This window comes from Pseudoliparis swirei, chromosome 8 (genome assembly GCF_029220125.1).
Source record: "Pseudoliparis swirei isolate HS2019 ecotype Mariana Trench chromosome 8, NWPU_hadal_v1, whole genome shotgun sequence".
Taxonomy (NCBI): domain Eukaryota; kingdom Metazoa; phylum Chordata; class Actinopteri; order Perciformes; family Liparidae; genus Pseudoliparis; species Pseudoliparis swirei.
Genome location: NC_079395.1, coordinates 11,252,703 through 11,265,212, shown reverse-complemented (window position 1 = coordinate 11,265,212; position 12,510 = coordinate 11,252,703). Strand labels below are relative to the sequence as shown.

Sequence of the window (12,510 nt, the reverse complement as noted above, 5' to 3'; positions counted from 1 at the left end):
TTTTGAGCTCTGATAAAAAAATAAAGTCGAAGAAGAAAATTTGAGTCGTTTTGGTACATGCCGAAACTCAAGAAACATTACATTAAATAAATTAACCTGAATCACTAACATATGTATGAAAATGTGAATATAACGTATATGAACGATGTTATGGCAGCAAGAGTTGAACATTGTGAATAAATAAATGATCAGTTATTAATTGTGTAATGTTCAGGCGCGACGGGGCAGCCCATTACCGACTAAAGGGTCCTCCGAGTAGTTCGTGCTAACAAAGCAGACTCCAAAATGTCGGGAGAGGTGTATCTCCTGTGGCTCCTCTCGCTTTTACAAACGGTGAGTATATTTACACTGATAATGAGCAGTTGTCTCCGCGTTCACTCGTGTTATCTAGTTGGCATAGCGACCGTCTGTCAGCTATCTGACGTTATGGTCACGTTTGTGAGCCGCATCCTGCTGAGCCCGGAGCTTCAAAATGACGTGGCTTATACTCAAAAGAGTTCTGGTGTCGACGTGAAGCCGTCCTCAGTATTTATTTATCAGCTAACTGATATTTAATAGTTATAAACCAACTGGTCTGTCGAATCCAGTGTTTTGAAAAGGGGAACAAAAGCAATAGTAAACCAGGACTTCCGGGGTTATAAATTCTCCTCGTCAAAAACAGCTCCCTGCTGTGTAAATTAATCCTAAAGTGGTCCAACATATATTTATTTTCCGGGTAAAAAGAGAGTACATGATACAGGATGCTAAAGATATTTCCACACAGACTCAGCTAAATACGGGTCATTTAATGGGGTCACTTGAGAGGCCATATTAGGATTCTGTTCCATCTCCCTGGTAGTCATGGTTAGCTTTTCTGTGAAAGAGTAACTGACCCAACAAAGTCCCCAGCAGCGTCAGTTGAGTCCTCTGCTATCACTGACACCAGGACAGTTTGACCTCTTGTTATTGAACAGCAAAGAGGGCGAACACGTGGTAGACTGAAACATACTGGCAGTTAACCTGTTTACCCACATTCCTAAACCACTACAAAGTCTCTTGTGTCTAATAATTTAATCAAGTCATAACACATTTTAGTCTAATGTCCGTATTTAATAATTAGTCATTTTAGTCCTCATCAGGGGAAAGTGCAAAACATTTGCTGATTACATTTTCTTGCCAATTCAAAAATGGAATTGATTTTAGTTTTAGCACCAGGTTCCAATATGTCATTATTTATATATTTATTCAACAATACACTGAACTTGTCATTATAATTGAGTTAATTTACAAGACTATCTGTTCTCATCTGTTTTAGTTTAATTTGATTGCACTTCTAAAGCTAACGCATCTCCAAAATCCCAATTCCTAATTTCATTTGTTTCATCAGTAACATATATATTTTTTAAATCCTCACACTTCTGTACTTGAAGTAAGATTATTATTGTTTTTAAGCTTGTCCTTCCATGCATCATCTCTGTGTGAGTCTTATCTTTTCCTTCCTCTCTCCAGCTGTCGGCGTATGGTGCCGATCTGTCGTCTGAGGCATGCAGGGGGCTGGGCTTCTCCAGCAACCTGCTGTGCAGCTCCTGTGACCTGCTCGGGGAGTTCAGCCTCACCAAGCTGCAGCCTGACTGCGGGCAGTGCTGCCAGCAGGAGGTCCAGATGGAAGCGCGCAAGGTAAAGGGAACAACAGAGCTCCAGAGGAATAGGCAAACATAAGCGAATTTCCTGTCTAGATTCAGTCTCAGTGAAGAGGAGTGTGTTACAAAGACTTAATTAATAGAGATTTGGTGACAATGGACAAACTGTAACCAGATGCAAGGCACTAATGTGCCTGCAGTAAAATTATCACATGAAAGACACTTATTTGTTATCCTGTGCTGCCTTGACTCTGACTTGCCAAATCTGATGATGCACAACAGATAAGTTTATTATTGTGTGGTCTTGAGCTACATTGTGTCTCTAGTTTACTGAGCTTCACAGACGTCAGGCTCCTCAGTGGAAAGTAGAAGCACTCTGAAGACCTCCCTGTCAGAATGGGTCACATTTATTGACAGGATCACAACCTCCGGCATTTGAGCTGCTACTAAAAACAACCTAGTTTTAGCCCCTGTCACTGGTTCTGTTTGCAGCTGTGCATCATATATGAGCTGCCACACAAAAACTGTCGGTAGCTTCCTGTCGCTCTGATGTTCAGAGTTTAGTTTCTTAACCATATTTTGACACACTCCATAGGGTAGGAATATCAAGTTTTGCAAGATCCACCCATCTGTAACCAGTGATGAGGTGTAACGGTTCTCTCATAACTTGAGACTCCCTGCTTGGTTCTGATGGATAAACACTGAGCCAATTGATTGTGGGAAAAACAATGTAACTCTTCTTTGATTAGTCCCCAGAACAAGTATGGTATCCTAGCAACAGCACCAAGGCAAAACGTAGTGCACACCTCATTACACCTCTTGATGATGACTCCGTTTCCGACACACTAAGAGGCAAAAGTATACCTCTTCTTCCTCTAGATTTGAGTGAAATGTCACACAGTGGCGTAATCGTCGGTTTCCAGCTGCACGCTGAGGGAACCAGAAGAAACGACTGTCACTAAGCACATTTTCTCCGTAGACGGCAAGTCAGCAACAAATATCTGCCTTTTAGAATACTTCAAGTCTCGCAGTCCACATCAGTGCCGTGCCATTAAACCCTCTGAGAAACGGCTTATTGTGCAGCCTTGTCAATTAGTAAGATTCAGTGGGCATGGATGGCATTTCAGTTACTCATTTTCAACGATGTGCTATTTTTTCAGCAGACCCCCCCCCGCACATAGCTGCACCTCAGCTCCCCTGGTTACCATTATGAAGTATCATCTAATATATACAACCATCATTGATGATGCTCTGCTCTGATCAAGGCCACCAGGCCCAAATGTCAGCATGTTTGTATGGCCAGAATACATTGGTGAAATGGAAATTAGTCAAATTTGACCTGAAGATCTGTGTGTGAGCGTGACCGCTTCACCTTTGGGTATTCAACATTGGAACCTGATGAACTTCAATCTAGTTTCACAAGCAAATACTTGGAGGGTGCTTCCACTTAAAGACCTAACCACTATACAGTGCGTCTCCGTAGGGAAGGAAAACCTTCCTGAGATGGTCGGTACAGGTGATGACAACGAGAAGCCTTTATTTCAGGCCTTTTCAGCCAGAGAGGATACGTTTGGTTGTAATTTTTCTCCTTAATAAATTCCATGAAAAGACAAAAACCAACAATGAGCTGATGACCCCTGTTGGTTTGGTCTGTGTAGCCCAGAACAACCGCTCTGCAGCTGCAAATGGTCCCCAAACAAATGCACCATTTCCTTTTGTTTGACCAACATTGGCTGAAAGCTCTTTAGGAAATGTTGTAGCCTTGTTTAAAAACAGCTCACTAATATAGACCTCCATTTCTAAAGACTCATGTCTTCAGTAGGAAGTAGTAGCTTTGTTAGTGTTAGTTATGGTGTTTTCAAGATGACGATAACAAAATATATAATATTGACAGCCATATCCTTTTAATTTGTACTTACTAAAGAATAATTATGTAGTCTTTTTGAAGAAAAAAGGATGAATAATCTCAAATTAAGGAAGAGAACATAGGTCGGCATTGCGGTTAAAAATCATTTTTATTGACGGTACATCATCATTTATAAATATCGCCGTGTTTTTAATTATTTTGGATGTAGTGAACATAGTTTCTCTTTCTTGCAAGTTTGGTGGTAGAAGTAAGATAAAGAGAATACATGATTCGGGATATTGAAAACTATTCCGTTCATGCTTCTTTTGCAGTCATTGGTAGACGGGGTGACGGGCTAATTAAGAGGAATTTTAAATGTTAAACGCTCCGAGGTGTCCAGTTAGAGCGGCCTATCATTTGTTTTGTAGTTTCTTTCTCTCAACAGGGTCGTGAGTTGTGTCTGATCTGCAATTTGTCGTAAAATGAAAGGCAAAGACATTTAATTCCAGCATTGTTTGCAGGATTGACTGAGGAAGAGAGGATCTTAGCTTTGCATGTGTAATTTAATTTTCTGCGTGAGCCAGTCAATCCGGCCAGTTACCACTCACCCCCCCCCCCCCCCTCCTAAATGGCAAATGGAGCATGGTCTTGAAATACTGCTGTGACATTCCCATTTCCTCCAACTTATTATGTATCGGTGCTGGAAGTTTGATTACAAGCGAGCCCTGAGCAAACGGCAATCCATCAGCCCTGCTCCATACGCACAGCCTCACAGTTTAATGACTCACAAGGAGTCGCCTAGACACATTGTATGAATCGGTGTGCCTGAATTAAATTAGGCCAGGCGTCCAACCAGCAGCAGAGCCACAGCCCTGCTTCGTCTCTGTTGGCATTGATATGTGGAGCTCATGGTGTCTCTTTACACAGCTCTACGCTGGGGCCATCCTCGAGGTGTGTGGATGAAAACTGGGGAGGTTCCCTCAAGTCCAAGGTGAGTTGTCTGTTGGGACATAACTAAACTCTTGTATGTATTACCTTGTTTTTAACTGGCAGAGCTTCCCTCCAGGGTAAGGTGTGGGATTCTGTTTTGATCAATGTGGATGTGTGTGGAACGTGTCCTCTTCAAATCACTTCTTGGCACTAGGTGGTCTAAAATACCTGAGGGCCCATTTTCAAACAAGCTTTTAAAGTGTTTTTGTGTGGATCCTCTTTGTCTTTGGAGCAGACCACCCATCTCTGCTCAATGTACCGTTTGGTTAATTTGGTGTCGGGTTACGTTGAGTTACTGCAGCTCCCCTCGGTGTGTCTGCAGCCCGGTGTCTCACTGAGACCTGGATCACAGTAGACAACACGTCTACCCCGGCTGCTCTCTCCTCTGCCTTCTCCTTTAGCCACACACCCAGACCCTCTGGTCGGGGTGGAGGTACAGGTTTACTCATCTCACCCACATGGTGTTTCTGTCCCTACCCGCTTCCACTCTTTATCCCACTGACTTTTGAGTTTCATGCGGTGACCGTTACTCATCCGGTCCAACTTCACATTGTTGTTCTCTACCGTCCCCTGGTTCTTTGGGAGATTTCTTGGGCCAGCTAGGCGTCCTCCTATCGAACTTCGCGGAACCACGGCCCCCGCTCATCCTTCTGGGTGACTTTAACATCAGACAGAGAAGTCATGTGATCTCTTACTCTTATTGTCTTCCTTTAACCTCTCCTCAGTCCCTCCTCCTACTCACAAAGCCGGCAACCACCTTGACTACATTTTCACAAGAAACTGCTCTACCTCTAACCTCACTGTGACTCCTCTCCATGTCTCTGACCACTTCTTCATCTCTTACTCTCTCTCGCTCTCTGGTACTGACAACCCACCCATATCTACAGACTCTGCACCTGTCACGCGCAACATTCGCACCCTCTGAGTAGTAAACGGCTTATTGTAGCCTTGTCAATTAGTAAGATTCAGTGTGGGCATGGATGGGTATTTCAGTTACTCATTTTCAACGACAGTCAGCAGACCTCTCGGCATTACATAGCTGCACCTCAGCTCCTCTGGTTACCACCATTGGTGAAATGGAAATTAGTCAAATTTGACCTGAGGCATCTGTGTGAAGAGAAGGAAAACCTCCTTGAGATGGTCGGTACAGGTGATGACAACGAGAAGGGTATCTTTTTCAACCCAACAATGAGCTGGATGACCCTTGCTGGGTTTGGTCTGTGTAGCTCCAGAACAACTGGCTTTCCTGTAGACCAATACTGGCTGAAAGCTCTTTAGAAATAGTTGTAGCCTTGTTTAAAACAGTCTTCAGTAGGAAGTAGTAGCTTTGTTAGTGTTAGTTATGGTAAGCAGTCTTTTGAAGAAAAAAGGATGAATAATCTCAAATTAAGGAAGTCATTGGTAGACGGGGTGACGGGCTAATTAAGAGGAATTTTAAATGTTAAAGATCTGCAATTTGTCGTGAAAATGAAAGGCAAAGACATTTAATTCCAGCATTGTTTGCAGGATTGGACTGAGGAAGAGAGGATCTCTCCCAATGGCAAATGGAGCATGGTCTTGAAATACTGCTGTGACATTCCCATTTCGCGTTTAGCCCTGGAGCAACTGCAATCCATCAGCCCTTGCCCAACCAGCAGCAGAGCCACAGCCCTGCTTCGCCCCTGCTGGGTACTGATATGTGGAGCCTTATGGTGTCTTCACACAGCTCTACGCCTCGGGCCATCCCCGAAAACTGGGGAGGTTCCCTAAACTCTTGTATATGTATTACCTTGTTTTTAACTGGCAGAGCTTTTGTCTTTGGAGCAGACCACCATCTCTGCTCAATGTACCGTTTGGTTAATTTGGTGTCGTGGGTTACGTTGAGTTACTGCAGCTCCCTCGAAAATTCATCTGCCTCTCTCCTCTCTGCCTTCTCCTTAGCCACACACCTGACCTCATCTCACCCACATGGTGTTTCTGTCCCTACCCGGCCTCTCACATCCTAACGAGTTTCTGGCGCGTGATCAACCGGCCCCTGGTTCTTTGGGAGTATTTCTCTCGACTCCAGCTAGACGTCCTCCCACCTAATCATGGAACACGGCCCCGCCTCATCCTTCTGGGCACCTCTAACCTCACTGGTGACCTCCTCTCCACAACTTCTGCACCAATCTACAGACTTCTGCACCTGTACCTGTCCCTCCTCTCTTGCCTCCTCTGTCCTATCTGCTCTCCTCAACTGACTGCTTCTCACTCATGCATCCCAACTCTGCCGCAGACACTCTCCCTCTTCCCTGTCTTCATCTCTTGATTCTCTTTGTCCTTTTAAGAGACACGACCGTTCGAAATCCTCTCCCGGCTCCGTGGTTGTCGGACTCCGGGTAAAGCCTGAGAGCCACCAAGTAGCGCAAGAAAGAAAATGGCTAAATCGAATCAAGCGGAAGACTTGCTCTTCATCAATCTCTCCTCCTCCTCTCTTCCTCTATCTCTGCAGCCAAAGCTCGTTTCTACCTGGACCAAAATTCAGTCTTCCTTCTCTAACCCCAAAAAACTCTTCTCTATCTTTTTCCAACCTCCTTGATCCCCCTGTCCCTCCTCCTTCCACCCTTTTGTTTGTGAGCCATACTTTGTCGACTACTTTACAAACAAGATAGACGACATATTCCTCCTTTTACAAATCCATCTTCTATCACCTCACCAACACTCAACTTCTTCATCCCCTCTCTTCTCTTTCACCCCTTGTCTCCCAATCAAGTTCTTAGGGGCTTGGTGACCTCCTCGCCGGACCGACTCACCTGCGCCTCTTGACCCCGCCCCTGCCTCCCATTCTTCCAGGCTATTGGCTCCTGACCTTCTGACCTTCCCTCACCCATCTTATTAACAGCTCCCTCTCAACTGGCTGTTTCCTAACTCTCTGAAGGAGGCGCAGAGTCAACCCTCTCCTGAAGAAATTATCGCCGACCCGTCTGCCAGTCAGCAACCACAGACCTGTCTCTCTTCTTCCTTTCTATCACCTTCAGTCTCTGTGTTGACCCTCACCAGTTCATCTGCCAGGCCGAACTCGACAGGAGACACCTCGATAGTCAACCTCCCTGAGCAGCCAACACTGCTGCAAGCGATCTCTCTGCCTCTGTCCTTATCCTGCTCTAATCTTTCTGCAGCATTTGACATCAGGAGAACCACCAGATCCTGATCTCTACTCAGAAGGCGCGCAGGACCTGGGGATCTCAGGCACTGCACTCGCTCATTTCTCTTCCGACTACCTTAAAGACCAGCACCTCCCGGGTAATCTTCTGTGTCTGATCCTTGTCCTTCCCACCCACATGGCTTCTCCTACCATAGCTATGCTGATGACACCCAACTGATCTTCTCGCTGGTCTACCGTTAAGGCCATCCCGACCCCTGCAGCTCATCGGTGGAATGCAGCAATCTCGACTGGTCTGACAGCCTCCTCGAAATTAACACCCACACCACCCGCCCGTTCACGCCTCCCGGAAGATCAACACTGGGCTACCGGTGGCTGCTCGCATCCGCTTCAAAACACTGGTCCTGGCGCATCTGGCTACTATTCTTCCAGAAAGGCTCCCACCCTACCTATGACACCACCAGCTCTGTGTTGCCTCACCCGACATGCCACAGGAACCGGGTGACACTCGATAAATAACTCACTTGACGGCCAACACGCCGCACGTCAGCCCGGCCGGCAACAGCTAATCATAACTTGAGACTCCCTGCTTGGTTCTGATGGATAAACACTGAGCCAATTGATTGTGGGAAAAACAATGTAACTCTGCTTTGATTAGTCCCCAGAACAAGTATGGTATCCTAGCAACAGCACCAAGGCAAAACGTAGTGCACACCTCATTACACCTCTTGATGATGACTCCGTTTCCGACACACTAAGAGGCAAAAGTATACCTCTTCTTCCTCTAGATTTGAGTGAAATGTCACATAGTGGCGTAATCGTCGGTTTCCAGCTGCACGCTGAGGGAACCAGAAGAAACGACTGTCACTAAGCACATTTTCTCCGTAGACGGCAAGTCAGCAACAAATATCTGCCTTTTAGAATACTTCAAGTCTCGCAGTCCACATCAGTGCCGTGCCATTAAACCCTCTGAGAAACGGCTTATTGCGCAGCCTTGTCAATTAGTAAGATTCAGTGGGCATGGATGGCATTTCAGTTACTCATTTTCAACGATGTGCTATTTTTTCAGCAGACCCCCCCCCGCACATAGCTGCACCTCAGCTCCCCTGGTTACCATTATGAAGTATCATCTAATATATACAACCATCATTGATGATGCTCTGCTCTGATCAAGGCCACCAGGCCCAAATGTCAGCATGTTTGTATGGCCAGAATACATTGGTGAAATGGAAATTAGTCAAATTTGACCTGAAGATCTGTGTGTGAGCGCGACCGCTTCACCTTTGGGTTTTCAACATTGGAACCTGATGAACTTCAATCTAGTTTCACAAGCAAATACTTGGAGGGTGCTTCCACTTAAAGACCTAACCACTATACAGTGCGTCTCCGTAGGGAAGGAAAACCTTCCTGAGATGGTCGGTACAGGTGATGACAACGAGAAGCCTTTATTTCAGGCCTTTTCAGCCAGAGAGGATACGTTTGGTTGTAATTTTTCTCCTTAATAAATTCCATGAAAAGACAAAAACCAACAATGAGCTGATGACCCCTGTTGGTTTGGTCTGTGTAGCCCAGAACAACCGCTCTGCAGCTGCAAATGGTCCCCAAACAAATGCACCATTTCCTTTTGTTTGACCAACATTGGCTGAAAGCTCTTTAGGAAATGATGTAGCCTTGTTTAAAAACAGCTCACTAATATAGACCTCCATTTCTAAAGACTCATGTCTTCAGTAGGAAGTAGTAGCTTTGTTAGTGTTAGTTATGGTGTTTTCAAGATGACGATAACAAAATATATAATATTGACAGCCATATTATTTTAATTTGTACTTACTAAAGAATAATTATGTAGTCTTTTTGAAGAAAAAAGGATGAATAATCTCAAATTAAGGAAGAGAACATAGGTCGGCATTGCGGTTAAAAATCATTTTATTGACGGTACATCATCATTTATAAATATCGCCGTGTTTTTAATTATTTTTGATGTAGTGAACATAGTTTCTCTTTCTTGCAAGTTTGGTGGTAGAAGTAAGATAAAGAGAATACATGATTCGGGATATTGAAAACTATTCCGTTCATGCTTCTTTTGCAGTCATTGGTAGACGGGGTGACGGGCTAATTAAGAGGAATTTTAAATGTTAAACGCTCCGAGGTGTCCAGTTAGAGCGGCCTATCATTTGTTTTGTAGTTTCTTTCTCTCAACAGGGTCGTGAGTTGTGTCTGATCTGCAATTTGTCGTAAAATGAAAGGCAAAGACATTTAATTCCAGCATTGTTTGCAGGATTGACTGAGGAAGAGAGGATCTTAGCTTTGCATGTGTAATTTAATTTTCTGCGTGAGCCAGTCAATCCGGCCAGTTACCACTCACCCCCTCTAAATGGCAAATGGAGCATGGTCTTGAAATACTGCTGTGACATTCCCATTTCCTCCAACTTATTATGTATCGGTGCTGGAAGTTTGATTACAAGCGAGCCCTGAGCAAACGGCAATCCATCAGCCCTGCTCCATACGCACAGCCTCACAGTTTAATGACTCACAAGGAGTCGCCTAGACACATTGTATGAATCGGTGTGCCTGAATTAAATTAGGCCAGGCGTCCAACCACCAGCAGAGCCACAGCCCTGCTTCGTCTCTGTTGGCATTGATATGTGGAGCTCATGGTGTCTCTTTACACAGCTCTACGCTGGGGCCATCCTCGAGGTGTGTGGATGAAAACTGGGGAGGTTCCCTCAAGTCCAAGGTGAGTTGTCTGTTGGGACATAACTAAACTCTTGTATGTATTACCTTGTTTTTAACTGGCAGAGCTTCCCTCCAGGGTAAGGTGTGGGATTCTGTTTTGATCAATGTGGATGTGTGTGGAACGTGTCCTCTTCAAATCACTTCTTGGCACTAGGTGGTCTAAAATACCTGAGGGCCCATTTTCAAACAAGCTTTTAAAGTGTTGTTGTGTGGATCCTCTTTGTCTTTGGAGCAGACCACCCATCTCTGCTCAATGTACCGTTTGGTTAATTTGGTGTCGGGTTACGTTGAGTTACTGCAGCTCCCCTCGGTGTGTCTGCAGCCCGGTGTGTGCCATATGGCTGCCGTTCGTTTACTTCAGCTGTGGCCATCCTGTTTTTTCACCTGCCGCTGTTAACGCCGCATTCCAAGGAGGTGTTACAGTTGTCACTAATTACAGACCTCAGTACTAAAATGGAAAGGCTAATTGACTGATTCATTGCCTCACATGTGCCTCTCTGTTATTTGTATCTCCTCAGCTTTTGTCAGGAGTGACAAGCCGAAGATGTTCAAGGGTCTCGAGATCAAGGTATGGATGATGAATTGTGTACCAACAAGTTGATATCATCTCATTATTTAACACACATTAAGCTTTATCGGGGGGGGGGATGCAATTTCAAAGTGAAATCAGATTATGTTAATTAAGATGGCTCACAAATATTGAATAACAAACATTAGTATTGAGGGCAAACCTGCCTTCCTAACACGCTTCCTGTTTTTCTCTCTTTGCCACTCACCCCCCACCCACTGCAGTATGTGAGAGGCTCTGATCCTGTGCTAAAGCTTTTGGACGATAACGGGAACATCGCTGAAGAACTCAGCATCCTCAAGTGGAACACAGACAGCGTGGAGGAGTTCCTCAGTGAGAAATTAGACCGGATATAGACATGTGTATGTTTTTGTTTGTTATTTAGTCTTTAGTTAAAGGGTCGTTTCACCCAAATTACAATACCACTAGTTGTATGGAGCCATGCAGATGTTTTATGTGCCTGAGATATCTTTGACCACCTTCATGTAAATGGAGTTTTGTTTGTGGCGCTTGCGACACTGAAAAGTTACATTTAAACAACTACATTCGAAAATCCACCTAATTTACTGTCAGTGCTTTTATCTGAAATGCTGACGAAATGGGACCAATGAAAAATACTCTTGGCTTCATTATTTTTAGGTTGTGCATGAAATCTCAAGAGACTTTAAAACAATAACAAATCAAAACGATCTGCATGGATAGACTACTAGGGCCTACTGAGGTTTTTATTTTATTTTGGGTGAACCGAACCGTTATGTTATGTTATTTACCAATTTGTACACGACTAAGCCTTGAAAGATGGTTGTTAAATCATGTCTGTTTTTGTATGTGAAAATCCTCAATTTCAATCCTTCTGGTCTGGATTTTACCAAATAACTTGTGTGGGTGTGAAGACATCGTCACTGAGCCCCGATGGGCAGCACACTCGAAATGATCAATAACATTACAGAGTAATCATTGCTCAGAGTGGGTCCATTGGGTTTGAACAACAATACTTCACATCACAAACTGTTTGGTTGTCTACTTGTGGGAGTTTATGTTCCTTCTGATATTCTTGTATGATTTTTAAAAAAAATATATATCGCTGAACATTGTGACTGGTGGGATTTGTGGTAAGAATGAATCCCAGTTGCTCTCCTGATGCAGGAGTCTTTGCTGCAGCACACGTTAGTGAAGATCTCACAGTAAACCAGCGTTGGGATGTGAGGTCTGATGTCTGTGTGTTTTTTGGCATCTTCTGCTTTGAAGAGAAACTGGATTTATTATGGATGCTTCTTTTGAGCAAATGAGTTGACAGTTTAAATATGCAACAATAAAGAAAGCCTCTGAAGGATTGTCTGTCATTAATTGTTTTGTCGACTGGAAAATAGAATTGAGTGAAACGCAATCAAAATTTGTGGATGATCTCTCCTCATTTGAAACCTCTGACATGGATTTGCTGACATCTTGTGGTCGAAACAGCATTTCTTCTCATTGCTGGTGGACGCACCGGTCTTTAGTATACCAGTGTACATTACGGGTTACACAAAGCTTAATGTATTAAAACATATCTCTAGAACATATTACACAATATCTATGTAAAAACATTTCCCTATTCAAATAATGTAAGCTCACCAATTTGAGGATTTCCTGA

At 44.1% G+C, this 12,510-nt stretch overlaps 1 protein-coding gene across 2 annotated transcripts; it reads left to right on the top strand.

The window, feature by feature from the left end:
- The first annotated feature begins 248 nt into the window (after positions 1-248).
- Positions 249-12,211, top strand: selenof (selenoprotein F). 2 transcript variants are annotated; one of them, XM_056421817.1, is made up of 5 exons: positions 249-333; positions 1,489-1,656; positions 4,393-4,456; positions 10,828-10,877; positions 11,102-12,211. In XM_056421817.1, the coding sequence occupies exons 1-5, from the start codon at positions 286-288 to the stop codon at positions 11,231-11,233; spliced, it is 462 nt and encodes a 153-aa protein (XP_056277792.1). In that variant the 5' UTR covers positions 249-285; the 3' UTR covers positions 11,234-12,211. The 2 variants fall into 2 exon arrangements, 1 of the variants encoding a protein (XP_056277792.1); XR_008832647.1 differs by lacking the exons at positions 249-333; positions 1,489-1,656; positions 4,393-4,456 and adding an exon at positions 10,227-10,310.
- Positions 12,212-12,510: the final 299 nt, after the last annotated feature.